This window comes from Chlamydotis macqueenii, chromosome Z (assembly GCF_036417535.1).
Source record: "Chlamydotis macqueenii isolate bChlMac1 chromosome Z, bChlMac1.mat, whole genome shotgun sequence".
Classification (NCBI taxonomy): domain Eukaryota; kingdom Metazoa; phylum Chordata; class Aves; order Otidiformes; family Otididae; genus Chlamydotis; species Chlamydotis macqueenii.
Genome location: NC_141593.1, coordinates 84,606,651 through 84,631,369, shown reverse-complemented (window position 1 = coordinate 84,631,369; position 24,719 = coordinate 84,606,651). Strand labels below are relative to the sequence as shown.

The 24,719-nt window shown below is 52.6% G+C and overlaps 2 protein-coding genes and 1 long non-coding RNA gene across 3 annotated transcripts in view; 1 reads left to right on the top strand and 2 right to left on the bottom strand.

The window, feature by feature from the left end:
* Positions 1–24,719, bottom strand: part of LOC147596505 (uncharacterized) — a 114,771-nt gene that overhangs the window by 7,443 nt on the left and 82,609 nt on the right. The gene's annotated exons all lie outside the window — the stretch shown is intronic.
* LOC147596513 (olfactory receptor 14C36-like) lies at positions 229–3,632 on the top strand. The gene is made up of 3 exons (XM_086770503.1): positions 229–277; positions 2,677–3,362; positions 3,477–3,632. The coding sequence occupies exons 1-3, from the start codon at positions 229–231 to the stop codon at positions 3,630–3,632; spliced, it is 891 nt and encodes a 296-aa protein (XP_086626629.1).
* On the bottom strand, positions 17,722–18,621 carry LOC147596512 (olfactory receptor 14A16-like). The gene has a single exon (XM_086770949.1). It carries the CDS (start codon positions 18,619–18,621, stop codon positions 17,722–17,724), a length of 900 nt encoding a protein of 299 aa, XP_086627075.1.

Below are 24,719 nucleotides of genomic sequence, written 5' to 3'. Positions count from 1 at the left end.
TCAGGGTGAGCCAGCTGCCTGCAAGATTAACAGCTGTCACAATGGAGCATCAGTCTGGGAGAACCCTGAGAATCTCTGGGATTCGGTCAACAGAAACATCCTGAAGTTCACAAGGAGAAGCAACAAGTCCTGCTTTGAGGGGAAAGAATAACCTTGTACCTCAGGGCAGGCTAGGACCTGGCTGGCTGAGCAGGGACCCTAAGGAGGAGGGCCTGGGCCCAAGGAGGGATGCCATATGAGCCAGTAGAACATGCTCACCATAAGTGCGATCAGCTGGGTAGGCAGCTGCATTAGGAACCATGTGGCCACTCAGAAAAGGGGAGTTACCATCCCCCTTGACTGAGAACTGTTGTGGCCACATTTTGACTGATGCATACCCCTGTTGGGTTTCCTGCTCTAGACAACTTGGGAGGAACTGGAGAGTGCCCAGAAGAGATCTTCCAAGATGAAGTCTCGTGTACATGGCCTCTGTGGGGATCCTGAGGCATTTGGGCTTTTGCCTGCTGAGACAGAGCCTCAGAGCAGCACGATCAGAGACTTCAGCTCCTTGAACAATGGACTGAGAGTGGATGGATTTGTGTGCGTGTCTGTGTCCACTCAGAGGGAGTTTGGACCAGCCCAAATCTTTGTGTGTTGAGGCACAGCCAGGGACGGTGGAGAGAAATAAGTAATGGTAGTGAGATACTCAGATGAGAACAAGAAGAAGAGGATTAGGTGGCCACAGCTTTCAAGGAAACAGGTGTAGGCGTAGGGCAGCAGAGGACAGGCTGTGTTGGAGATTGTTGAGGGAGCTGACAATGCTGAATACCCTCATCAGCGCTGACATCTTTCTCCCCTTGGCCATGGCTGTTCCCAGTGCCACCTAGGAGAAACTTATCATGACAGCACCAGGGCCTCATGGACTCCTCTTCCCCACTCAGGAGCAGGGAGGTGTCACAGCCTCTTCTTGCACTTGGCGTTGCACATCATCCCCACATCACACTGCCCCAAGAAAGAGTCTCAAGGAACGTGTGAGGGACAGGATCTCCCTTTCCAGTGCCTAGGGGTCAGGGCTTGGCCCTCTGGCTTAATATAACACATCCAGGTTTACTCAGCATCTGTTCCACCTCTACATTTCCTTTCCCAGTCATCTCTGCCTCCAGGTTTCTGCTCTCACCAGCCCCAGGGAGGCTTTGTCAGTAATGTCCCTCACTGGGACCCATTACGGCTCCAAGAAACTTGGAGTTTGTATCTGACTTTGACTTCTGGAGAGGTTTCATCAGCTTCCTCACCGTGTCTGAGGTTCATGGACTTTGTTCCAAACCCACCAGAGAGGTCATTAAAATCCTTGGTCTGGTCCTCTGCTGCTGAGCTGATCCAGGCTCCTGGGATGCAGGGAGCTCACGGCAAGGAGGCAGAATGGCAGAGAGACAGCTCTGCCCAGGAGCAGCTGCTCTGCAAAGCACAGCAGGGCTGAGGGCACTGCTGCAGGCACTGGTGTTATATAAGAGAGGCAGAGGGACATTAAAGGCAGTTGGCAGTGGGTGGGCAGCTGAAAGGTCTTTGTGGGAAAGGTCTTTGCAGCCTGTGACACGGTAAGTCTCTAGGTGTAGGGCAACGCAGTTGCCGTTCCAGGAGGGAACTTGTAAAGCTGCCGTAGCCCACAACCTATGGGATGTCTCTGTAATGTGGAGGAGGAGGAGATGCTCCAGAGCAGGGATTCCCTGCTGCACTGCCAGAGGGACAGGGCACGATGGCTGCCTTCTCCCAGGGACGGCTGCAGGGGTATGAATGTGTGTGTGCAGCCAGGGGTGCCCAGGGCTGTCCTTCAGAGCAGGGTCACTGCACCCCAGGGGCTGTGTGCTGGGGCAGGGACTCCGCCTCTGCCAGGCTCAGCACTCAGCCTCCCTTTGTGAGCTCCTCATTGTGGTGTGGGGAGAAGCTGTGGTAGGAAGGACAAGCCCCCATCAGGGTAGGGTCCTTCTGCTGACAAGAGGGTGCTGCATGGCTCAGAGCTTCTCACAGCTCCACATCTCTCAAAGGACATGGGCAGAGGCAGCTTTTCAAGAAGCAAAGGAGGCAGGGGCTGCCTGGAAGGAAAGGTGCTTTCCAGGGTCTGTGCTCTCGGTTTCCTGCTGTGACTGTGAGGGAACAGCAATGCAGCTTTGGGTTTGGACAAGAGAAGGAGGCTCCTATAGCGTTACACTGACAGATCAGCAGGTCTTGTGAGCAACTTGATAAAGCTCTTTCATCCATTCCTTTGCCTACAGAAAGCTCAGTCATCTCTTCAGTGGTTTTCTGACCTGCTCCTTAGGGCTGGCCAACAGAAAGATGGGCCTGGGCAGTGTCCTCCTGCCAGGAGGTTTCTTGAGGGGACAGGTGAGCACATGGTGGGTGGCATGGGCTCTGTGAGTTGTAGCCTCTGCAGCCAGAGCTCCAGCACAGGAGACTTTCCCAAGTGCCCCTCTATCCCTCCATGGCATTGCCGCCCTGGGCAGAAGCATTTGGGCATTTCTCCTCCTTTCTCTACCTGCCCCTGCTGCTGCCTTAGCAAGCAAAAACTGGAGCTCAAGCCAGGAAGTTCCATCAAGGATTTCTGGAAAGAGAGAGATTTGGAGGAATGATGGCTCCATGAGAAGTGGAGTAAGTTTTGCTCAGAGAACTAAGTCCCTTCACTGTCTCTTCCTGCTTGGACAGGTCCCTGTGCCCAGGGGAAGGAAATGTCCAACAGCAGCTCCATCACTGAGTTCCTCCTCCTGGCATTTGCAGACACACGGGAGCTGCAGCTCTTGCACTTCTGGCTCTTCCTGGGCATCTACCTGGCTGCCCTCCTGGGAAATGGCCTCATCATCACTGCCATAGCCTGCGACCACCACCTCCACACCCCCATGTACTTCTTCCTCCTCAACCTCTCTGTCCTTGACCTGGGCTGCATCTCCGTCACCATTCTGAAATCCATGGCCAATTATCTCTGGGACACCAGAGGCATCTCCTACTCAGGATGTGCTGCGCAGGCCTTTTCATTTATCTTCTTGATCGCAGCAGAGTTTTATCTTCTCACTGTCATGGCCTATGACCGCTACGTTGCCATCTGCAGACCCCCGCACTACGGTACCCTCCTGGGCAGCAGAGCTTGTGTCCACATGGCAGCAGCCGCCTGGGGCAGTGGGTTTCTCTATGCTCTGCTGCACACTGCCAATACATTTTCACTGCCACTCTGCCAGGGAAATGCTGTGGACCAGTTCTTCTGTGAAATCCCCCAAATCCTCAAGCTTTCCTGCTCAGACTCCTACCTCAGGGAAGTTGGAATTATCATTGTTAGTGTCTCCTTTTCTTTGGCATGTTTTGTTTTCATTGCTGTGTCCTATGTGCAGATCTTCGAGGTCGTGCTGAAGATCCATTCTGACCTGAGACAGCACAAAGCCTTTTCCACGTTCCTCCCTCACCTGGCTGTGGTCTCCCTGTTTATCAGCACTGCCATGGTTGCCTACCTGAAGCCCCCCTCCATCTCCTCCCCATCTGTGAACCTGGTGGTGTCATTTGTGTACTCTGTGGTGCCCCCAGTAGTGAATCCCGTTATCTACAGCATAAGGAACAAGGAGATCAATGGTGCCTTGTGGAAAGTATACGAATACATGTTCTTCTATCACTAATAAGGACCTACCATCTTCATATAACTCCTAGAAATGCAGTGAAATCCCATCATGTCTTCTGTTCTTCTATTTTTATTGGTTTTGTTTTTTAAACTTGTGATAATATGGATTGTAATTATGTATTATTCATACAACTTCTTCTTAATCCTGAGACCTCTTTTTTTCTCTCTGGTAAACCCAATGTACATAAGGAACTGGGCTCATTGCAAAGATAAAGAATATAGTCATTTGCCTCTCCTTTCTCTCGCAGATCTCCTTTCAAGCTTGGGGCCCAGCCCCAGCAGATAGAAGTGATTCAGGATCCAAGACCCCAGCTGCCACATGAAGGAGCATCCCCAGTTCCCCTGAGGGTTGCCCCTCGCTTCACGGTGGGCACTGTCCCTCTGCCACATGCAAGCCAAGGCTGCTTCTCCCCTGGAGCCGTGGCCAAGCACAGCAGCAGGACATGGCCTTTTCAGTGCTGGTGTCTCACTTCCACACTGTCCTGCTGTGCCCTTGCATTTGGGCTACCTCCAAGGTCTTGTGTAACTTTGGACACTCCCGTTCTGTCCACAGTGGCATCCCTGTGGCTGCAGGCAGGAACAGGCAGTGTGAACCACTGTGTCAGAGCTGGCCTCCGTGCAAGGACCACCATAGCCAAAGGGGTTCTTCAGGGCAAGGCCAGAAGACTGGATGCCTCTTCAAAAACCAGTGTCAGGAATAGATCCATGGAGCAGCTCCCTCAAAAAGACTTTTGCTCTTCTGGGGTTCGTGATGGTTACATGGACACAAGCTCGGAGCCACAACTGGACATGTTAGGGACCCAGGGCTGGAGAGAGACCTCCCTTCTTGACTGCACATGTTCAAGCAGACAGCAACTGGTCTTTGATTTATCTGCCTGGCACTGTCCCTCCTGCAGTGGGGCTGATGGCAGATGCCATCCTGGAGAGGAAGTGGGAGCTGACAGAGAGCTCAGGGGATCTCCAGGGACAGTATGTGAGTCTGGGTGGGCAGCCCATAAAATAAACAGCCAACCAAGGCAGAGTCTTCTGGAGGATGAGGTGAACCTGAGGACACCATGGGCTGATGAGGGCCCTGAAATGCCAGGAGAGGCTGTGAGGAGCCAGAAGGCAAAGGGACACAAGACTGGAGAGTGGTTCAGGACACCCTTTTGGAAACCCCGTGGGCTGGATCTAGTGCAGCCCTCCCTTGCCCTTAGTGCCATTGGAGACACCCCATAGTCCTGCTAAGCCTTGTCTTTGGCTCTTGGTCCATCAAGGGAAGATGGAAAGGGCCTCAGCAGCAGTGAACTCTGTTGTCATAGTTCAGCCCTGATTGGGACCAGACTACGCAGTTTCTCTCTCTCTTCCCCCACCCTCCAAGAGAATAGGGGGAGATAATATAAGAAAAAAAGACTTGAGGTTTGAGATAAGGACAGGGAGAAAATCCTTAAAGTTACTGTTTCGGGAAAAACAGACTCGACTTGGGAAAAAATATTCATTTATTAATAAAACCAAAGCAGGATAATGTGACAGAGAACAAGATAACCATCCCCAACCCCTCCCTCTTCCCAGGCTTAACATTATCTCTACCACCTTCCCCTCCCTGAGCGGCACAGGGGGGAAGAGGGAATGGGGGTTGCGGTCAGTCCATCAGACGTTGTTTTACACCACGGCTTCATGGTTGGGGAAAGAACTCCTCACATTCCTCCCCTGCTCCAGCGTGGGGTCCCTCCCATGGGCTGCAGTCCTTCCTGAAACTGCTCTGGCATGGGTCATCTCTTCCATGGAGTGCAGTTCCTCCAGAACAGCTGTCCCAGCGGGCCCTCCATGGGCCACAGCCTCCTTCAGGCATCCACCTCCTCTGGCTTGGGGGCCTCCATGGGCTGCAGGGGGACAACCTGCTCCACCATGGCCATCACCATGGGCTGCAAGGGAATTCTGCCCAGGAGCTGCATTACTGCTCATTTTCCTTCTTTACTGACCTTGGCGTCTGCAGCTGTTCCGCTCACAAGAAAAAATCTTCACAGCAGGAAGGCAGACACCTCTCAGGATTTCTTCACATCTCATCTCCTCTCCTCTTCTTTCAGCTGGGCCGGGCCGAGTCGGGCCCAGTCGGCAGCCCGGCGGGAGGCCAGAGGGTGAGGCCTGCAAGGCCCACAAGGCTCGTGCCTCCCCCTCTTTGCCCCTGCTTCAGCTTCTTCACATCCTCTCTCCTTTTTTTTTTTTTTTTCTTTCCCTGTCTTAAATACATTATTGCAGAGGCGTTATCACAGAACATTCTGCTGCCTTGGCCACTCAGCTCTAGGCCCCGCCAAGTCCACTGAACAAAGGGGAAACAACTTCTAGCAGTTTCCTACAGAAGCTACCACCATAGTCCCCCCTTAATAAATAAAATGAGAACACCAGGGGTGCCTGAAGCTCCCACATGGGACTGGGAAATGTGACCCAGGGCTGATGGGAGCATTTCTGGAGCAGGAGATGGTGGACAGGCAGGGTAGGCCAAAGCATCTCAGTTGAGACAACTCATTTCTCTCCCTTGAGGAGAAGGGAAAGTCTGGACAATTGCACCCGAGCTGTCCAGTGTTGGAGGAGAATGAGAAATGAGTGGGTCTCGATGCTGCAGAGCCTGCCTGAAGACATTTCTATAGCCCTGCTATTAGCGCAGGCTGTTCAAAAAAGAGCTTTTCACTGACTTTGTCTCTTTGCTTCCCTCTGTGAATCGAAGGCGCTCATGGCTTCAGAGTGTGACATACTGTGAGCAAATATGGACAAACAGCGTCCAGGGCAGGGAGTGCTTTGGGGGCTCCTGGGCTCTGTGCTTGACACAAAATGTATTTTCCTTTGGTCTAAGGCCATGCACTGTGGAAAGTGAACTTCAGAGCAGGTAAGGTGGGCTTAATATAGAGCAGAGGAGTGCATTTTTTTTTCAAATTGAACTAGAAATTCATTTAGTTTCGTTTTTTTTTATAATTAAGAAACATCATTCTGTATCCAGGTGCGCGTCATTCCCCAAGTAAAACAAGTGGAAACTGGTGTCAATGGGCGAAATCAGGCAGCTACAGGCTGGAGTGGAGAAAGCTCTGATCTGAACAGAGGCGCTGTCAGTCCCAGGTGGCTGAGGAGAGACATGTGAGGTTGTACACAGGGATCACGACTGCCCATAGAGTGTCTGACATACAGGGTCTTGACTTCTCTACATATTCCGATTCAATCAGAACTCAAGATCAGTATCAACAGGAGTTTGCTGATGGCACTTAATGCATAAGCAGAAAAAATGGCGTGGTGCATAAAGAACAAATAGTTTCTTACTGACATTGATCATTGAGAACTTTGTACTTTGACTACACTCCTGTAGCCTCTCAAATTAGCCACCTAAGAACGGAGGAATTGAATTATGCCCAGAGACTTGGCTTGTTAGGGCATTTTGCATGTTAATGAGCCCTCTGGTGCCAAGTTCCTGAACTGCAGGTACGGAAAGTGGATTCAAGGGGCCTCTAGAGCAGTCAAAGTCAGCAGCAAACCTCCAAGTCTCTGGGGATGTCAGTGGGCCCAACTGATGGCCATCTCTGAAGAGACCATGGAGGAATGAGGAGGGAAGGTTGCTATCCCTGCGAGCTGGTGAAGTAGGAAGTCACAGGCACTGCTTACAGGTTGAAAATCCAGTGTTAAGGCAACTCTTGAAAGCCCTTGACATGTTCCATTGAGCAGAATGATCTAGTAGTGACCCCATACCCTGGGCAGGGGCATCCTTTCCCTCATGGGATGCTGAGGGCCATTCCTGGGAGCACTGAGATGTGAGGGTGTGTGATGCTGAGTGCAGGAGAGCAGTAGGACACCTCCCAGCCTCTATGGAGAGTGGGGAATGGGAAAAAAGCCTTGTGGCTGTAAGGAACTGGTGTACTCCTAGGGGTCTCACTGGAAGACACAGTAGCCACAGTAAAAAGGAAAAGGATTTCAGTTCTGTTGGGGGGTTCGAGTCTCAACAAAGAGACCATCTCCACCCCTGCTTCCCCACCTCACTCTGACCCCATGCTGTCCCAAGTTTTACTGAAGCACAATGGCTGTGAGTTCCGCATCACCTGTGCAGCTTCTTCCAAAGCCCTGCTAATGCTCGTCAGGTACTAAAGGTGCCAGCCCCTGACTTCCTTCACTCCTCTTTTTAGCTTCATGTCTCAGCCCTGAACTACTCATCCACATCCTTCTGCTGCCTCAACATCAAAACTGAACATATTTCACTTGAGCATGACACACTCCCACCCCTCGCCATTTCACATCTTCTTCCTCTCTTTTACACACACACTGCCACACACACACCACTGCACCCCTGCACTCCCACGTGTCTCACAATCTTTTTTCTTCCCCTGCAGTGATGGGAACTCAGCCCAGGAGGTTTGTGCTTCTTCCATGCTCATGGATGTTTCCTGAGGTCCATCCAAGCATGGAGAGTGAAGGAAGAAAACAGAGGTGTCTCAGGGCTGAAGGCAACCCATGGCATGAAGAGACAGAGGACAGTGTCTCCATGTGTCCCTTGTGCCTGTCTCCAAGACATCCTTCTTGTCCACTGCCAGCAAGCCCCTCTGTGCCAGCCCCTCTCCCAGGAAAAGACTCCTGGCCCAGGGGCTCCTCAGGCTGCTATGGCTCCACAGCAATAGAGAAAGCTGCCCCAAGCTGGTGCATTCAAAAATAGGTTTCTCTTGGTCATTGATCCCTCCTGGAAGCACAGAGTTGCTCCTTTGCTCTTCCCCAGGGGTGTCCTTGCCCCCAGAGAGCGTTTCACCAAAGCAGTGTGTCCATGCTGACCTGACTTGCTGCTCCTGACCCCTCCCTGTGCTCTCCACATGGCCCTGAGCTGCTGGCCCTGCTCTGCAGAGTGAGGGGGCTGTGGTGACAACGCCATGGGGTGACAGTCCGAGGCAGACCCCTGTTGATCACTGTCTCCAGGGTAACCAGGAATCCACATGTTAAGGCTCAGCCCAGGTCCATTCTCGAACATGTTGCCCCACGCCCTCCTCCCCTCATCCCATGGAGAACCCCGGCACAGCAGCACGGCACTGTGGGGGCATTTCCTTCAGCCTGACCTCACCTTTAGAAGAAGAAGAGCCCAACCTCCAGACACTGATATTGTAGGAACTCTCTTTTATTACAGTGATACAACACGGGAGGCTAACAGTACCATTGTGTCAGACACATGCGAACAGACCTCTGGGTCAGACAGGCTGGGTCCATGCCTCTGGTGAAGTGGAGTGCATGTAGGCATGGACAAACATGCTTAGCATAGATAGAATACCCAAAGCACAGAAGAACGCCAAGGTGTATTTGCAATGACTTCTGTAGAGACATGTGCAGCTCAATGCTTCTGAGAAAGAGCTGATTGAATCAGGTTCTGCACTGTGTCTTTCAGCTCCTGGTTCCTCATGCGGGGGTTCACTGCTGGAGGCACCACAGAGTACAGAAATGACACCACCAGATCCAACAATGAGGAGGAGATGGAGGGGGGCTCTAGGTAGGCAAATGTGCCAGTGCTGATAAACAAGGAGACCACAGCCAGGTGAGGGAGGCACATGGAAAAGGTTTTCTGCCATCCCTGTGCAGAGGGGATCCTCAGCACAGCCCTGAAGATCTGCACATTGGACACCACAATGAAAACAAAACAGCCAAAACCAAAACAAGCACTAAGCACAACAAGCCCATCTTCCCTGAGGTAGGAGTCTGAGCAGGAGAGCTTGAGGATCTGGGGGATTTCACAGAAGAACTGGTCCACAGCATTGCCCTGGCAGAGTGGCAGTGAAAATGTATTGGCAGTGTGCAGCAGGGCATGGAGAAACCCACTGCTCCAGGCAGCTGCTGCCATGTGGACACAAGCTCTGCTGCCCAGGAGGGTCCCGTAGTGCAGGGGTTTGCAGATGGCAATGTAGCAGTCATAGGCCATGATGGTGAGTAGCCAGTACTCTGCTGACATCATAAAGGAAAAGACCTGTGCCACACATCCTGAGTAGGAGATGTTCCTGCTGTCCCAGAGGGAATTGGCCATGGATTTGGGAACAGTGACAGAGATGCAGCCCAGGTCGAGCAGGGAGAGGTTGAGGAGGAAAAAGTACATGGGGGTGTGGAGGTGGTGGTCGCAGGCTATGGCAGTGATGATGAGGCCGTTTCCCAGGAGGGCAGCCAGGTAGATGCCCAGGAAGAGCCAGAAGTGCAAGAGCTGCAGCTCCCGTGTGTCTGCGAATGCCAGGAGGAGGAACTCAATGATGGAGCTGCTGTTGGATATCTGCTGCTTCTGCACATGGGAACACCTGAAAGGACAAAAAGTCATTGAAAACCTTGAGAGACTTTTCTGAGCCAAATCAAAAAGTTTCGTACAGACTCTTCCCTTCCTAAACATCTTGTCCTTTTTTTTTTTTTTTTCCTTCCATTTCTGAAGACCTTCCTTCTCCTCCATGGCTGAAGCTATGGTTTGGTGCTGGCTGAATTTGCCATGAGGAGCTGGGCCTCCACCTGCTGCCTGCCCAGGTGTCAGCCCTGCTCTGCAGCAGGGAGTACATGGGAACGGGGGAAGCAGGGTCCAGCTCTGGTGTTCAACACTGTGAGAACGTCATAATGCAGAAGGGCTTGTCAGCATCTGCACCTCCTTTTCTAAAGAAGGAGAATGGTAGAATGCAGATTGAACGTGTAGGTCTTTTGGGGTTTGTTTTTTTTTTTATTTTTTCCATATTAATAGGAAATTATTTTGATATGCCAGTAACCCCCAGCATTTCTGCTGCTCTCAGGGAGAACTGAGTGAGTCTTGTATGAGAAGAGAATTGTTGTGGCTTAGCGCAGAATGAGGGGAGCTGGTCTGTCCCTCAGTGCCAGGGGCTCTGGGCTTGCAGCATTCTGAGATTAAAAGCAATCGTACTGCTATGTTTTCAAAAAAGCGAGCAAGCACTGCTGAAAGAACAAGGATTCACTGCAGACCACTAAATGTCTCACCCTTTCCCAAGCTCTCAGCACCTCGCTTCTAGCCCACAGCACTTGTATCTTATTCTGAAGCCCCCAACAAAAGAAGGACATGGACCAGTTGGAGAAGGTCCAGAGGAGGGCCACAAAGATGATAAAAGGGCTGGAGCACCTCTCTTATGAGGACAGGCTGAGAGAGTTGGGGCTGTTCAGCCTGCAGAAGAGGAGGCTTCGGGGAGACCTGATAGCCGTCTTCCAGTACCTCAAGGGGGCCTACAAGAAAGATGGGGAGAGGCTGTTTAGTAGGGCCTGTTGCAATAAGACAAGGAGTAATGGTTTTAAAATAGTGGGGGGTAGATTTCAATTGGATATTAGGAAAAAATTTTTTAAAATGCGAGTTATAGAACATTGGAACAGGTTGCCCAGAGAGGTGGTGGAGGCCCCATCCCTGGAAACGTTCAAGGCCAGGCTGGATGAGGCTCTGAGCAACCTGATCTAGTTGGGGATGTCCCTGCTCCTTGCAGGGGGGTTGCACTAGATGACCTTTGAAGGTCCCTTCCAACCCTAACCATTCTATTATTCTATGATTCTATTATTTCACCAACCCAACAGCAGGGTTTTTGGCCATAGCATCTCTGTGCTGAACCATGGGGTGTGCAGGTAACACAAAGATGCTATGAGAGATGTTTTCATCCTGAAAGGAAACTCACAGCTTGGAAGGATACTAGAAGAAGTTACAGTAAGTGTTTCATGATGGTATCTCACTGAGGGAAAAGCAGCTGATGCCCCAGCCCCACAGCCTGCAGTGCCCACAGCCCCACAGGTGAAAGCTGGAACACTTGTTCCCATGGACACAGCTGCAGGAAAGGACCCACAAGATCAGGGGGTGACTCTGCAGCTGGAACTCCCCTCCCCAGACAGCCTGACAGCAAGAACAAGATCCCAGCAGCAACACCACAGAGAGGTGGAGGCACAAGGGCAAATACAGCCAGGGTGCGGCTGAGAGAGGACAGGGCAGAGGCAGGCGGGCACTGGGGACAGCGTCCCCCTCCCCCAGCTGTGCGTGCCCCCTCCCCGACACCACCATTGCCGGGCAGCTGCTCTCAGCCCCTGTGCTCTGCAGAGGGCCGTGGGCACGTGGCTGGAGAGCTGCAGCACGGCTCTGCTGGAGCTCTGGCTGCAGAGGAGGGGGTTCATGGCTGGGACCCCACAGCCCTGAGGGCAGAGGCTTGGGTGGGTGGGAGAGGAGGCCAGGGGGCTTGCTCAGAGGAAGGGGTCTGCCCTGGAGGGGATGCTACAGAGATTTCTGAATTCTCCCTCCCACAACATGTCTGGTTTCTGTGTCCCTTCATTACTTGACTGTAAACCTGCTGCCTGGGGATTTTCCTCCTGGCAGCTGTTTTCCTGTGCCATCTCTTTTCCCTGTCAGCACTCACAGACCTCATCCCAGCCTCTTGTGCACTCACCCTGGCCCTGCACACACCTTCCTGTTTGCAGGGCACTGGCTGGGTGCCTGTTCCTGTTTGGAGGTTCCAAAGGCCAGGGCAGGACAACCCTGCTGGGTGCAGCAAGGGTGATGCTGGTGCTGTCCCTGGGCAGAGGAGTGGCTGAAGGCACTTCAGGAGGCTCTTAGCAGACCAACTGACCACTCACAGTTACAGCTCAGGAGTCTTAGTAAGTTCTTCGAACTTGACAGCTTCTTTTTCCATTTATTTTTTTTTTCACCTCTCCACCCCCTGAAATAAGAAACTAAATCCACAAACTTTGGGCGATCCTTAGATTTGTAGTAATTCTGCCCTGACCTTACACTTGAAAAGCCCCCTCAGAAATGTCCTGGGGTGAACTGGAGCTGTGAGGAGCTTTGACCAACGCAGCAACCTCTTGACAGCAAAAGAACCCTCTCCTGCCAGGAGTTGTTTTTCTGCCCACAACTTCTCCTCACAGCACTGTTCAGAGCTCCCTGGGTGTTGTGGTTTTGTTTAGTGAGGGAGGGCCTAAGGTGGTAGCTTCTGTAGGAAACTGCTACAAGTCGCTCCCCTTTGTTCAGTGGACTCGGCCAGGCCTAGGGCGGACCCGCTGCTGGCCAAGGCCGAGCCGATCGGTAGCAGAATGTTCCGTGATAACGCCTCTGCGATAACGTATTTAAGAAGGGGAAAACAGAAAAAAAAAAGAGAGAAGAGAATATGTGAAGAAGCTGAGCGGGGGCAGAGGCGCAGAGGGGGAGGCGCGGGCCTCATCGGCCTTGCAGGCCTCACCCTCTGGCCTCTCGCCGGGCGGCCGACCGGGCCCGACTCAGCCCAGCCCGGCTGCAAGAAGTGGAGAGGAGATGAGATGGATGATGTGAAGAGATTCTGAGAGGCGTCTGCCAGCCTGTTGTGAAGAATTTCTTGTGCGAGCAACAGCTGCAGACGCCAAGGTCAGTGAAGAAGGAGGGGGAGAAGTAATGCGGTTCCTGGCCAAGATTCCCCTGCAGCCTGTGGTGACGACCATGGTGGAGCAGGATGTCCCCCTGCAGCCCATGGAGGTCCACGGAGGAGCAGAGATCCACTTGGAGCCCGTGAAGGACCCCACATCGGGGGAGGTGGATGCCTGAAGGTTGCTGTGGCCCATGGAGGGCCCACTGGGGCAGCCATTCTGGAGAGACTGCACTCTGTGGAAGAGATGACCCATGCCGGAGCAGTTTCAGGAAGGACTGTGGGGTATGGGTGGGACCCCACGCTGGAGCAGGGGAGGAATGTGATGAGTTCTTCCCCCTGACCATGAAGCAGCGGCATGAAACAACGCTTATGAACTGACCACAACCCCCATTCCCTCTTCCCCCCTGTGCCACTCGGGGGGGAAGTTGGTAGAGATAATGTTAAGCTTGGGAAGAGGGAGGTGTGGAGGGAGGTTATCTTGTTCTCTGTCTCATTCTCCTGCTGTTTGTAGTAAAAAATGAATAATTTTTGCCCAAGTCGAGTCTGTTTTGCCCATAACGGTAACTTTAAGGATTTTCTGCCTGTCCTTATCTCAAACATTGCACTGTTTTCCTTTATGTCATCTCTCCCTATTCTCTCAGAGGGTGGGAGGAGTGAGAGAGAGACTGCGTAGCCTGGTCCCGGTCGGGGCTGAACCACAACATTGGGATAGATGAATGTCGACCCTGGCAAGATAAAAATCCCTGCCATGGCACACAGCACCCTGGGTTGCAGGGGCCCTGTTCTGAAGGACAGCCGACATGCTCTGTCCCTCTGACGGTGCAGCAGAGAAGCTGTGCTCCAAAGAACGTCCTTTTTCTCTACACTGGGGAAACAGTGAGAGTCCTCCTGACAGATCCCACAGGCTGTGGGATGTGCCAGCTTTAGGAGGAACCACAGATGCGTTGCCCTGGAGCCAGAGAATTACCCTGTAAAGTGCTGTGAAGATTTTATACCAAGTGAGCTCTCCTCTCTCCTCCCACCCCAGGCTGCCTTTCACCGCTCTCTGCCTCGCTCCTCTCCCCTCAGCTCCTGCAGGCAGAGCCCTCAGCCTGCTGCGCTTGGCAGAGGAGCTGCTCCTGGGCAGAGCTGTCTCTCTGCAGTGCTGCCCTGTTACCATCAGCTCCCTCCATCCCAGGAGCCCAGCCCAGCTCAGCAGCAGAGGCCCAGCCCAAGGCAGCACTTTCTCTGTCCCCTCTGGGCTCCCTCCAGCTGTCCCTGGGTCTGCAGGGGAACCTGCTGGGAAACAGCCTGAAGCCATCACTGATGGTCTCTCCCTCACCTGGGCAGAGACACTTCTCTCCAGCAGTGTACTTTCTCTTACCATACTCAGATCTAGGTTCAAGAATTACCTTTTCACATCTCAGTTTTAGGCAGGACACGCAGAGAGCGGCTGACATGAATTTCGTTTACCCCTTCTGAGGGGAGAGATTCAGTTGAATAAATCGAGATATACTCTCTTGGCTTTTCAGTCCTCGGACAGAACAGGACCCAGTTCCCTCCCATGACTGCCACAAACCCACACCAGGTAGGATTCCTCTTGCCTCAGCTCAGATCTGCACAAAACACCGTTGTTTCAGCTCCCATGGTAATTAATGGAGATGGAGGTCAGGAGGGAGCTGTTCAGACAAAGACACCTGGTGATATCTGAGGTGTCAGAGGTGGACCAAGATACATGGAGCTCGCTGTAGGCTGTAATGAGGCAGTGCTGAGAGACAGGCCAGCACCTGAAGGTGTCTCTTGGAGGCTGGTGGGGAATCCCTTTGAGGAGGTGAAAGGACAGCAGAAGCCCACAAGCAAGACAAGCGAACTTTTCCCTAGTCACGATGTTCAGGACAGAGGGCAGAGGTGTTCAGCTGAGCATGTGCAATAGAACAGGGAGAGCACATTTTCCCTTTCTCTTCACCATCAGCTGTATTTTCCACCTGTCCTTTGGGTAGAACGGCACTTGTCCCACACACGTCCTTCCTCTGCCTGACCTCAATCAGGGCAGTTGAATGTGGGTTTGATGGCCAAGCATGGGCTTGTAGTGCTACGCGAGACGCCAGGGCTCTGCAGCACAGCTGCATGCAGCTGGCACAGACAGCAGCGGCCCTGTGCAGGAACCCCAGCCCCCTTCAGAGCAGTGGTGTGACGGGCACCAGCCAGGCCATCTCAGACCAATTCAGTGCCTTTGGCCAGTGACTGAATCCCACCGCTGCAGAGACACAAGGTCTGTCCCTTCTCCATCCACTAGACGAATGACAGCACATGAACACAAAACATCTCCCACGGAGGTCTCTGCAAGTGTTCCGTCACTCTCAAACCCTCCTGGTTGTTCTCTTCCCCATCCTTTGACCTTCTCATAGATGATACCATCATGGATTAATCCAACAGGTTTCATGATGTTCATGTATCACAGGATGTCCTCACCCAAAACCGCTTTCAAAATCCTCTCTTCCTTGCTGTGGTCCGCTTCAGCTCCAGGCCAAACATGCACCAATGTCCTCAGGCTGAGGAGCACACTGCTGTGGGAGACAAAGAATCCATTCAAGTCCTCATGGAGATTTTCATGACCAATGACCCCGGGAGTACCTGAAAGGGGAGCAAATCAGCATGCAAAAAATTCTGGAGGTTTCTGGAGTGTCTTGGGACAGTTTGGGAAACAGGTCTCTGTAGATCGGATGTCAGATTGGCCAACAATGGTGAAACTCATTTGCATCTCTACTCATCAAGAAGGAAGGTAGGGCTATGTATGTGAAAGCCAGAGTCAGCCTTAGTTGTCATGATCAAGGTGTCACCTCCCAAGGAGAATGAGGAAGGAAAATAGAAAAGTGCAGATGCTGGACCTCCGAGGAGGAGGCTTTGGCCTAGTCTTTTGATTTTAGTGAGGGAGCCCATGTGAGCAGCACAGAAGGGCAGCAGAGCTCAGTAGAGCTGGTCTTCAAGGACAGCGCTTTTCAAGTCCAAGACCCTCTGCACCAACAGTAGGGAAAACAAGAAGAGATATTCAGGAGAGAAGCTTGAGGAAGCAGGAAACTCATGTGAAAGCTCGACAGCAAAAAGGAAGTGTACAGGAGATGGATGCAGGGCAACTACAGGCCGGTCAGCCTCACCTCTGTGCCTGGCAAGGTCATGGAGCAGATTCTCCTGGAAACCATGCTAAGGCACATGGAGAGCAAGGAGGTGGTTGGTGACAGCCAACATGACTTCACCAAGGGCAGATCGTGCCTGACCAATTTGCTGGCCTTCTATGACAGGGTGTCAGCATTGGTGGACAAGGGATGAGCAATGGATATAATCTACCTGGACTTGTGCAAAGCTTCTGACACTGTCCTGATCGACATCCTTCTCTCTAAGCTAGAGAGATATGGGTTTGATGGACAGACCACTCGGTGGATAAGGAATTGGCTGCTCAACCACACACAGAGAGTTGTGGACAACAGCTCAATGTCCATGTGGAGACCGGTCACGAGTGGCATCCCTCAGGAGTCCGTGTTTGGCCCGGCCCTGTTCAACATCTTTGTCGGTGACATGGACAGTGGGACGGAGTGCACCCTCAGCAAGTTCGCCGACGACAACAAGTTGTGTGGTGCCGTTGACACGCTGGAAGGGAGGGAAGCCATCCAGAGGGACCTTGACAGGCTGGAGAGGTGGGCTCGTGCCAACCTCATGAAGTTCATCCAGGCGAAGTGCAAGGTCCTGCACCTGGGTCATGGCAATCCCAGGCACAAATCCAGGCTGGGCGGAGAATGGATCAAGACCAGCCCTAAGGAGAAGAACTTGGGAGTGCTGGTGGACGAGAAGCTCAACATGACCCGGCAATGTGCCCTTGTGGCCCAGAAGGCCAACTGCATCCTGGGCTGCATCAAGAGAAGCGTGGCCAGCAGGCTGAGGGAGGTGATTCTACCCTTCTGCTCTGCCCTGGTGAGACCCCACCTGGAGTACTGTGTCCAGCTCTGGAGCCCCCAACACAAGAAGGTCATGGGCCAGTTGGAGAAGATCCAGAGGAGGGCCACAAAGATGATAAAAGGGCTGGAGCACCTCTCTTATGAGGACAGGCTGAGAGAGTTGGGGCTGTTCAGCCTGCAGAAGAGGAGGCTCCAGGGAGATCTGATAGCGGTCTTCCAGTACCTCAAGGGGGCCTACAAGAAAGATGGGGAGAGGCTGTTTAGTAGGGCCTGTTGCAATAGGACGAGGAGTAATGGTTTTAAAATAGAGGGGGGTAGATTTAGATTAGGTATTAGGAAAAAATTTTTTAAAATGCGAGTTATAGAACACTGGAACAGGTTGCCCAGAGAGGTGGTGGAGGCCCCATCCCTGGAAACGTTCAAGGTCAGGCTGGATGAGGCTCTGAGCAACCTGATCTAGTTGGGGATGTCACTGCTCCTTGCAGGGGGGTTGCACTAGATGACCTTTGAAGGTCCCTTCCAACCCTAACCATTCTATGATTTTATGATTCTATGAAGTACCCAGCCTTCAGTCACTGCACCCAGGCGATATCGTTTTATTGAGAAGTTGCTATTGGAGAGGTCACATTCGACAGAGTGTGGTGCAAGGCTCAGACACAACCAAATCAGGACTCAAAAGAGGCTCTAGAGAGTCTAGGGAATTATATGTAATTAGAATTATCAGAGAGGAAAAATAAAACCTCCTGGCCTAACATAAATTCTAAGAAAGATGCAGAGAAGGGGAGGTAGGTTGTTGTCAGTGAAACTACGTCCATTGTGTGAGTTTTCATAAGGCATCCTTGAGCTCCTGGTTCCTCATGCTGTATATGAGGGGGTTCACTGCTGGAGGCACCAGTGAGTACAGAACAGTCACCGTCAGGTCCAGAGATGGGGAAGACATTGAGAGGGGCTTCAGGTAGGCAACCATGGCAGTGCTGATAAGCAGGGAGACCACAGCCAGGTGAGGGAGGCATGTGGAAAAGGCTTTGTGCCGTCCCTGCTCAGAGGGGATCCTCAGCACAGCCCTGAAGATCTGCACATAGGACACCACAATGAAAACAAAACAGCCAAAACCAAAACAGGCACAAATGACAAGAAGCCCAACTTCCCTGAGGTAGGAGTCTGAGCAGGAGAGCTTGAGGATCTGAGGGACTTCACAGAAGAACTGGTCCACAGCATTGCCCTGGCAGAGTGGCAGTGAAAATGTATTGGCAGTGTGCAGCAGGGCATGGAGAAACCCACTGACCCAGGCAGCTGCTGCCATGTGGACACAAGCTCTGCTGCCCAGGAGGGTCCCGTAGTGCAGGGGTTTGCAGATGGCAGCGTAGCAGTCATAGGCCATGAATGTGAGAAGATAGTACTCAGCTGACATAAAAAAGAAAAAAAAAAAAACCTGTGCCATACATCCTGCATAGGATATGTCCCTGGTGTCCCAGAGGGAATTGGCCATGGCTTTGGGAACAGTGGTGGAGATGCAGCCCAGGTCAAGAACAGAGATGCTGAGGAGGAAGAAGTACATGGGGGTGTGGAGGCGGTGGTCGCAGGCTATGGCAGTGATGATGAGGCCGTTTCCCAGGAGGGCAGCCAGGTAGATGCCCAGGAAGAGCCAGAAGTGCAAGAGCTGCAGCTCCCGTGTGTCTGTGAATGCTAGGAGGAGGAACTCAGTGATGGAGCTGCTGTTGGACATTTCCTTCCTCTGGGCACTGGGGACCTGTCCAAGTCAGAAAAGGCAATTTCTCATAGAACCATCACCCTCCCCAAAGACTCTGTCCTTCCAGAAAGACCTTCATGCAGCTCCCTGGCTGAGGTCTGGGTTCTGCTGGCTGAGGGTGCAATGGGGAGCAGAGGGTTCTGCTGTGGGCTCCTGAGGAGTCAGTGCTGCTGTGCACCAACAGGCAGGAAGGAACCAGGAGTGATCTCTGTTTAAATCCCCTCATGAAATCAATGACATTTCAGCACTGTCCCTCCCTGCTCAACCGACCGCAGAGCAGAGCTCTGGGGAGTTGGTTATGTTTCTTTTGTTCCTGCCTCCTGTCCCACCTGAGGAGGGTTTGCTGAAGGCAGACATCCTTGGCATCTCTGCGACACTGCAGGTGCCATCCTGAGAGCCCTGGGAGGCAAAGGGACAGAGCCTTGGTGCACAGGGAGGACAGACAGTATGTGCATCTGTTGACGCGGAAGTAACGGACACTGCTGACGACCAATATGATCAAGCAAATGCCAATTTATTGTTGATACATCCCGGTTAATATAGCCCTTCTAATTCCGTATCATGCACAAGCTCTCTACTAATTGGTTAACTATATCATGCACGCGCTCTTAGCTAAAATACGATTCATTAAGTCTCTATGTTCACGCGCACGGCTCTCTCCACCTGCACCCTGCTTCACGTTCAGCCCCCAGTCACGTATGCCAGCTGTTTTCCTTCTTCTCAAGGTTGCTTCGTTTACTTTCTCACAGGAACCTTCATTACTTTCTCACAGGCGGCCTCATTATTTTCTCACAGGTGGCTTCAGTACTTTCTTACAGGCAGCTTCAGTACTTTCTCACAAGCGGCTTCAGTGATGTCCTTGAGGCCTGCTGCTCACAAACATAACAATTCCATTCGGTCTGGATTGTTCACTAAGTGCCCCTGGTACTCCAGGTATCCAACATGCATCCATCCTGCTGTCAGCTGCCCTGGGCTCACAGCTCTCTGAGCCAGAGGATGAGCACACTCAGCTCTTCCCCTGAAAGGAACTGGACGCTGCTGAGAAGAGAGGAACCCAGTTTCAAAATGCAGATGATCTCCACACTCCCCTCTCCAGGGAAGAGCTGTGAGGGTCTGAATGCCCTAAAGATGGGGTGTCTTTAACACAGAGCCAGCTTCATCCCCACCCTCTGGACTGCATTGCCCAGAGACCCACAGGTCAGAAGAGGGCTTGGGCATCTTGCTCCCATGGACACATCTGCACGGCAAGGCCTGCAGGGTCAGTGGCTGAGCTGCTGCTGAACCCCCATCCCCAGAGAGCCCGAAAACAAGAGCAGCAGCAGCAGGGGCAGGTGGAGAAAGAAGGAGAAACTCCCCAATTCTTCTGCCCAGGGCAGCAAGGCCAGGGCGGAACAGAGGGGCACTCGGGAGTCTCCTGTGCTGGAGCTCTGGCTGCAGAGGAGGAAGTTCCTGCCCTGGATCCCAGGGCCCTGAGGGCAGAGGCTCTGATGGGTGTCAGAGGAGATGGAGAGTCTTGTCGGGGGGGAAAAGCATGTTCAGTGCAGGGCTGACAGGGAGATGCCCAAATCCCCACTCCCAGCCGTTGCTGTCAGCACTTTTCTCTCCCTCCCAGTCTGTGGCTCCAGGGCCTGGATGGTTCCCTGCCAGGAGCTGCTTCTCTGTCTCCGTGTCTGCTACCTGTCAGTGCCCACAGACCACATTACACACGCTGTGTGCTCCAGCCTGCCCTGCAGACCCCTCCTGGCAGCAGGGCACTGCCCAGGAGCATCTCTGTGTTGGCAGAGGCTAAGGAGCAGCTCAGATGAACCACGGTGATACCACTCAGGTGATGGGGCTCTCAGCAGGCAATGGAAGAGGTGAAGGGAAGTTATCAGCCTCCTCACAGACCCACTGCCCTTTCAGTCCAATGTCGTGGGAGTGTCAGTCACTTGTGACACCCTGACAGCTCCATTGCTCTTTTCCCCCACAAACACAGCAAGGGACTGAAAGCACAGACTTCAGGAAGCACCTTTCCTTCCAGGTGGCACCTGCTTTGACGTGCTTCTTGGAAAGCTGCTTCTAGCAATGTCCTGTAGTGACCTGGAGCTGTGAGCAGCCCGGACCAACACAGAACTCTCTCGACACCACAGGGACCATGCAAAGGGTCCCTTTTCCACCCACAGCTTCTCCCTGCAGTGCTGTTGGGAGCTCCCCAGGCAGGCTGAGTGCTGAGCCTGGCAGAGGCAGAGTCCCTGCCCCAGCACACAGCCCCTCCTCTGAAGGACAGCCCTGGGCACCCCTGGCTGCACACACACATTGACACCCCTGCAGCCGTCCCTGGGAGAAGGCAGCCATCGTGCCCTGTCCCTCTGGCAGTGCAGCAGGGAATTCCTGCTCTGAAGCATCTTCTCCTCCTCCTCCTCTACTCTGCAGAGAGATCTCTGGGGGCTATGGCAGCTGGACAAGACCCCTCCAGGAAGCTCCTGTTCATTGCCCTGCAGCCAGAGACTTACCATGTAGAGGGCTGTGAAGGTTTCTCCTCCAGTGAGCTCTCAGCCCAGGCTGCCTTCAACCTCTCTCTGCCCTGCCTGTCCCCACTCAGTGCCTGCAGCAGTGCCCTCAGCCCTGCTGCGCTTTGCAGAGCAGCTGCTCCTGGGCAGAGCTGTCTCTCTGCTGTTCTGCCTCCTTGCCATGAGCTCCCTGCGTCCCAGGAGCCTAGAGCAGCTCAACAGCAGAGGATCAGCCCAAGGCATTGTAACGACCTCTCTGGTGGGTTTGGGTATGAGTTGATGAATCTCAGACACTGTAAGGAAGTTGATGAAACCTCTCCAGAAGTCAAAGTCAGATGCAAACTCCAAAGTTTCTTGGAGCCTTAATGGGTCCCAGTGAGGGACATTACTGACAAAGCCTCCCTGGGGCTGGTGAGAGCAGAAACCTGGAGGCAGAGATGACAGGCAAAGGAAATGTAGAGGTGGCTCTGGTGCTGAATGAACCATAAAGTGACAGATTATGTCAAAGTGTTCAGCCCCAAATCCCAGCCCCTGGGAAGGGAGATCCTGTACCTCACTCGTTGATCAAGGATCTTCCTGGGGCACTGTGATGTGGGGATGTGCGGTGCCAAGGGCAGGACTGTTGTACGACACCTCCCAGGCTCTGAGGATAAGGTGTCTCCTCATAGCCAGCAGTGGCAGACACAACAGCCATTGCCAGCAGGAGAAAGTGCTCAACTTTCTAGAGGACTTTCAGTCTTTCCACATCCCCCTGCCATCTCCACCACAGGCTGCCCTACAGCATTGCCTCACCTCTGCCTCCTTCCCTACAGGCTGTGCACATCCACCCTGCTACTGCACCTCGCTGTCACCTGAGCATCTTCCTTCCTTTACTGATATCTCTCTGTCCTCCCTGGCCCTCCCGTGAAACACAGAGCCTTGGGCTGATCCAGGGTGACCTGCTGCACAACAGCACTGCTCTTGAGTGACATTTCCTTCTCCTGGTGTCAACTCTGGACCTACCAAGATGAGGTTGATGTTTGTGTGCAAAGTTGCCCTTTGTGGGAGAGAGCAGCAGAGAACAGAGGGCTGTGTCGGAAGGATGTAACAGACTTGTACTACCTACGGTGAGGTTTATAAGAAGACACTTTGCTGAAAGGCAGGAGCACAGGAGGCAAGGAGGGAAAAGAAGAGAGGGTCAGGCTCAATATAGGGAGACAGTGTTGCAACACGTGGACAGTGAGACATGGGAAGCCATTTCCCCAAGAGTGTGTGCTTCATCCATCCCTGGAAGTTTCTCATACACATCTGGATAAAACCAAGAGCAGCTTGGTGCGATCCTGCTTTGAGTAAGCTCTTAGTCCACAGATATCTTGCAAATTCCCTTGCAGCCTGAATGACACATTCGTTGCTGCCCCTTCACGTCCTCAGCATTAGGGAAATCACTCAGATTCCCACTGACTGTGGAAGTGATTCATAACAAGTAATGGCTGCATCACAGCCACCCCAAACAGCCCCAATGACATCTTTGGCCTCACCTTTAATTTACTGGTTCCTTTTCCCCCTCACAAGTTCTTCACTTTTATTATCCTTATGGCTTCCAAGACATCCAGCCTACCGTGGCTGGCTGGGATTGAGTTAATTATCTTCATAGCAGTCCACATAGTTAGAAGTTTTGGATCTGTGACCACAGCAGCGTTGATAATGGATCCGTGTTTTAGCTGTTGCTGAGCAGTGCTTGCACAGTGCCAAGAATTTTTCTATTCCTCACACTTCTCTGCCCATGAATAGGCTGGAGGTGGGCAAGAAGTTGGGAGGGGACACAACCAGGACAGCTGGCCCCAGTTGACCACAGGGATATCCCGTACCACGTGATGTCATGCTCAGCAATACAAGCTGAAGGAAGAAGGAAGAGGGGGACATTTGGAGTTACAGCATTTGTCTTCCCAGGTAACCATGACTTGTGATGGAATCCTGCTTCCCTGAACACCTGTCTGCCAAGGGGAAGTTGTGAATTAATTCCTTGGTTTATTTTGTTTCTGGGCACAGCTTTTACTTTGCCTATTCAAGTTTCCTCATCTTGACTCAGGAATTATTCTAATTTTGCCCTTTCTGATTATCTTCTCATCCCTCAGGAGAGACGAGTGAGCGAGCAGCTGGATGGGAGCTTAACAGCCGCGTATGGACGTATTTCTGTTTTCACTTGCTCTACAATTTCTTTCCCTTCTTAATGATGCTAAACATAATTTCTTTACTTTTATTCCTGTGATGCATTCTTACTTGACTGGGCAGCTGTAACGTAACAGAGTTTAGCATCTGGTATGGAGTTTTTAGAACAGTGCTTTTCTTCTCACTGCACACTCTGTGTTATAATTTAATGGTAACACCTCTGTTCTGGTTTTGTTAGTGAGGGGGGCCTAATGTGGCAGCTTCTGTAGGAAACTGCTAGAAGTCACTCCCCTTTCTTTAGTGGACTCGGCTGGGCCTAGGGTGGACCCGCTGCTGGCCAAGGCCAAGCCAATTGGTAGCAGAATGTCCCGTGATAATGCCTCTGCGATAATGTATTTAAGTAGGGGAAAAAGGAAAAAAAAAAAAAAGGAGAGAAGATGTGAAGCAGCTGAGCGGAGGCAGAGAGGGGGAGGCGCGAGCCTCACCCTCTGGCCTCCCGCCGGGCAGCAGACTGGGCCCAACTCGGCCCAGCCTGGCTGCAAGAAGTGGAGAGGAGATGAAAAGTGAATAAGATGTAAAAAAGATCCTGAGAGGCATCTGCCAGCCTGGTGTGAGGAACAGCTGCAGACGCCAAGGTCAGTGAAGAAGGAGGGGGAGGAGTAACGTGGCTCCTGGCCAAGATTCCCCTGCAGCCTGTGGTGACGACCATGGTGGAGCAGGTTGTCCCCCTGCAGCCCATGAAGGTCCATGGAGGGGCAGAGATCCACCTGCAGCCCGTGGAGGACCCCACGCCGGAGCAGGTGGAGGCCTGAAGGAGGCTGTGGCCCGTGGAGGGCCCGCTGGGACAGCTGTTCTAGAGGGACTGCACCCCGTGGAAGAGATGACCCACGCTGGAGCAGTTTCACGAAGGACTGTGGCCCGTGGGAGGGATCCCACGCTGGAGCAGAGGAGGAATGCAAAGAGTTCTTCCCCCGATGATGACGCAGCAGCATGAAACAACGTGTGCTGAACTGACCGCAACCCCCATTCCATTTTTCCCCTCTGTGCCGCTCGGGGGGGAAGGTGGTAGAGATAATGTTAAGCCCGGGAAGAGGGAGGGGTGGGGGGAGATTATCTTGTTCCCTGTCTCATTCTCCTGCTAGTTTTAGAAAATAAATGAGTATTTTTCCCCAAGTCAAGTCTGTTTTGCCCGTAACGGTAACTTTAAGGATTTCTCCCTGTCCTGATCTCAAACTTTGAGATGTTTTTCTTATATCATCTCCTCCTGTTCTCTTGGAGGGTTGGGGGAACGGGAGAGAGAGACTGCGAAGTCTGGTCCCGATCGGGTCTGAACTACGACAGCCTCTCAGACAATATTGCCCCTCATTCCTGTCTGCTCTCTTTCATCCTTATTTGAACTTTATGTGAGAGGAGTTTATTTTGCTGCCCAAAAATGTC

Bases quoted from the DNA above. Each gene is read 5' to 3' on its own strand.
- LOC147596513 (XM_086770503.1), top strand. From the start codon at position 229: ATGCCATATGAGCCAGTAGAACATGCTCACCATAAGTGCGATCAGCTG. The intron at 278-2,676 runs GTAGGCAGCTGC...CTGCTTGGACAG, and splicing joins CCATAAGTGCGATCAGCTGG to GTCCCTGTGCCCAGGGGAAG. The intron at 3,363-3,476 runs GTCGTGCTGAAG...GCCTACCTGAAG, and splicing joins CCTATGTGCAGATCTTCGAG to CCCCCCTCCATCTCCTCCCC.
- LOC147596512 (XM_086770949.1), bottom strand. From the start codon at position 18,621: ATGTCCAACAGCAGCTCCATCACTGAGTTCCTCCTCCTAGCATTCACA.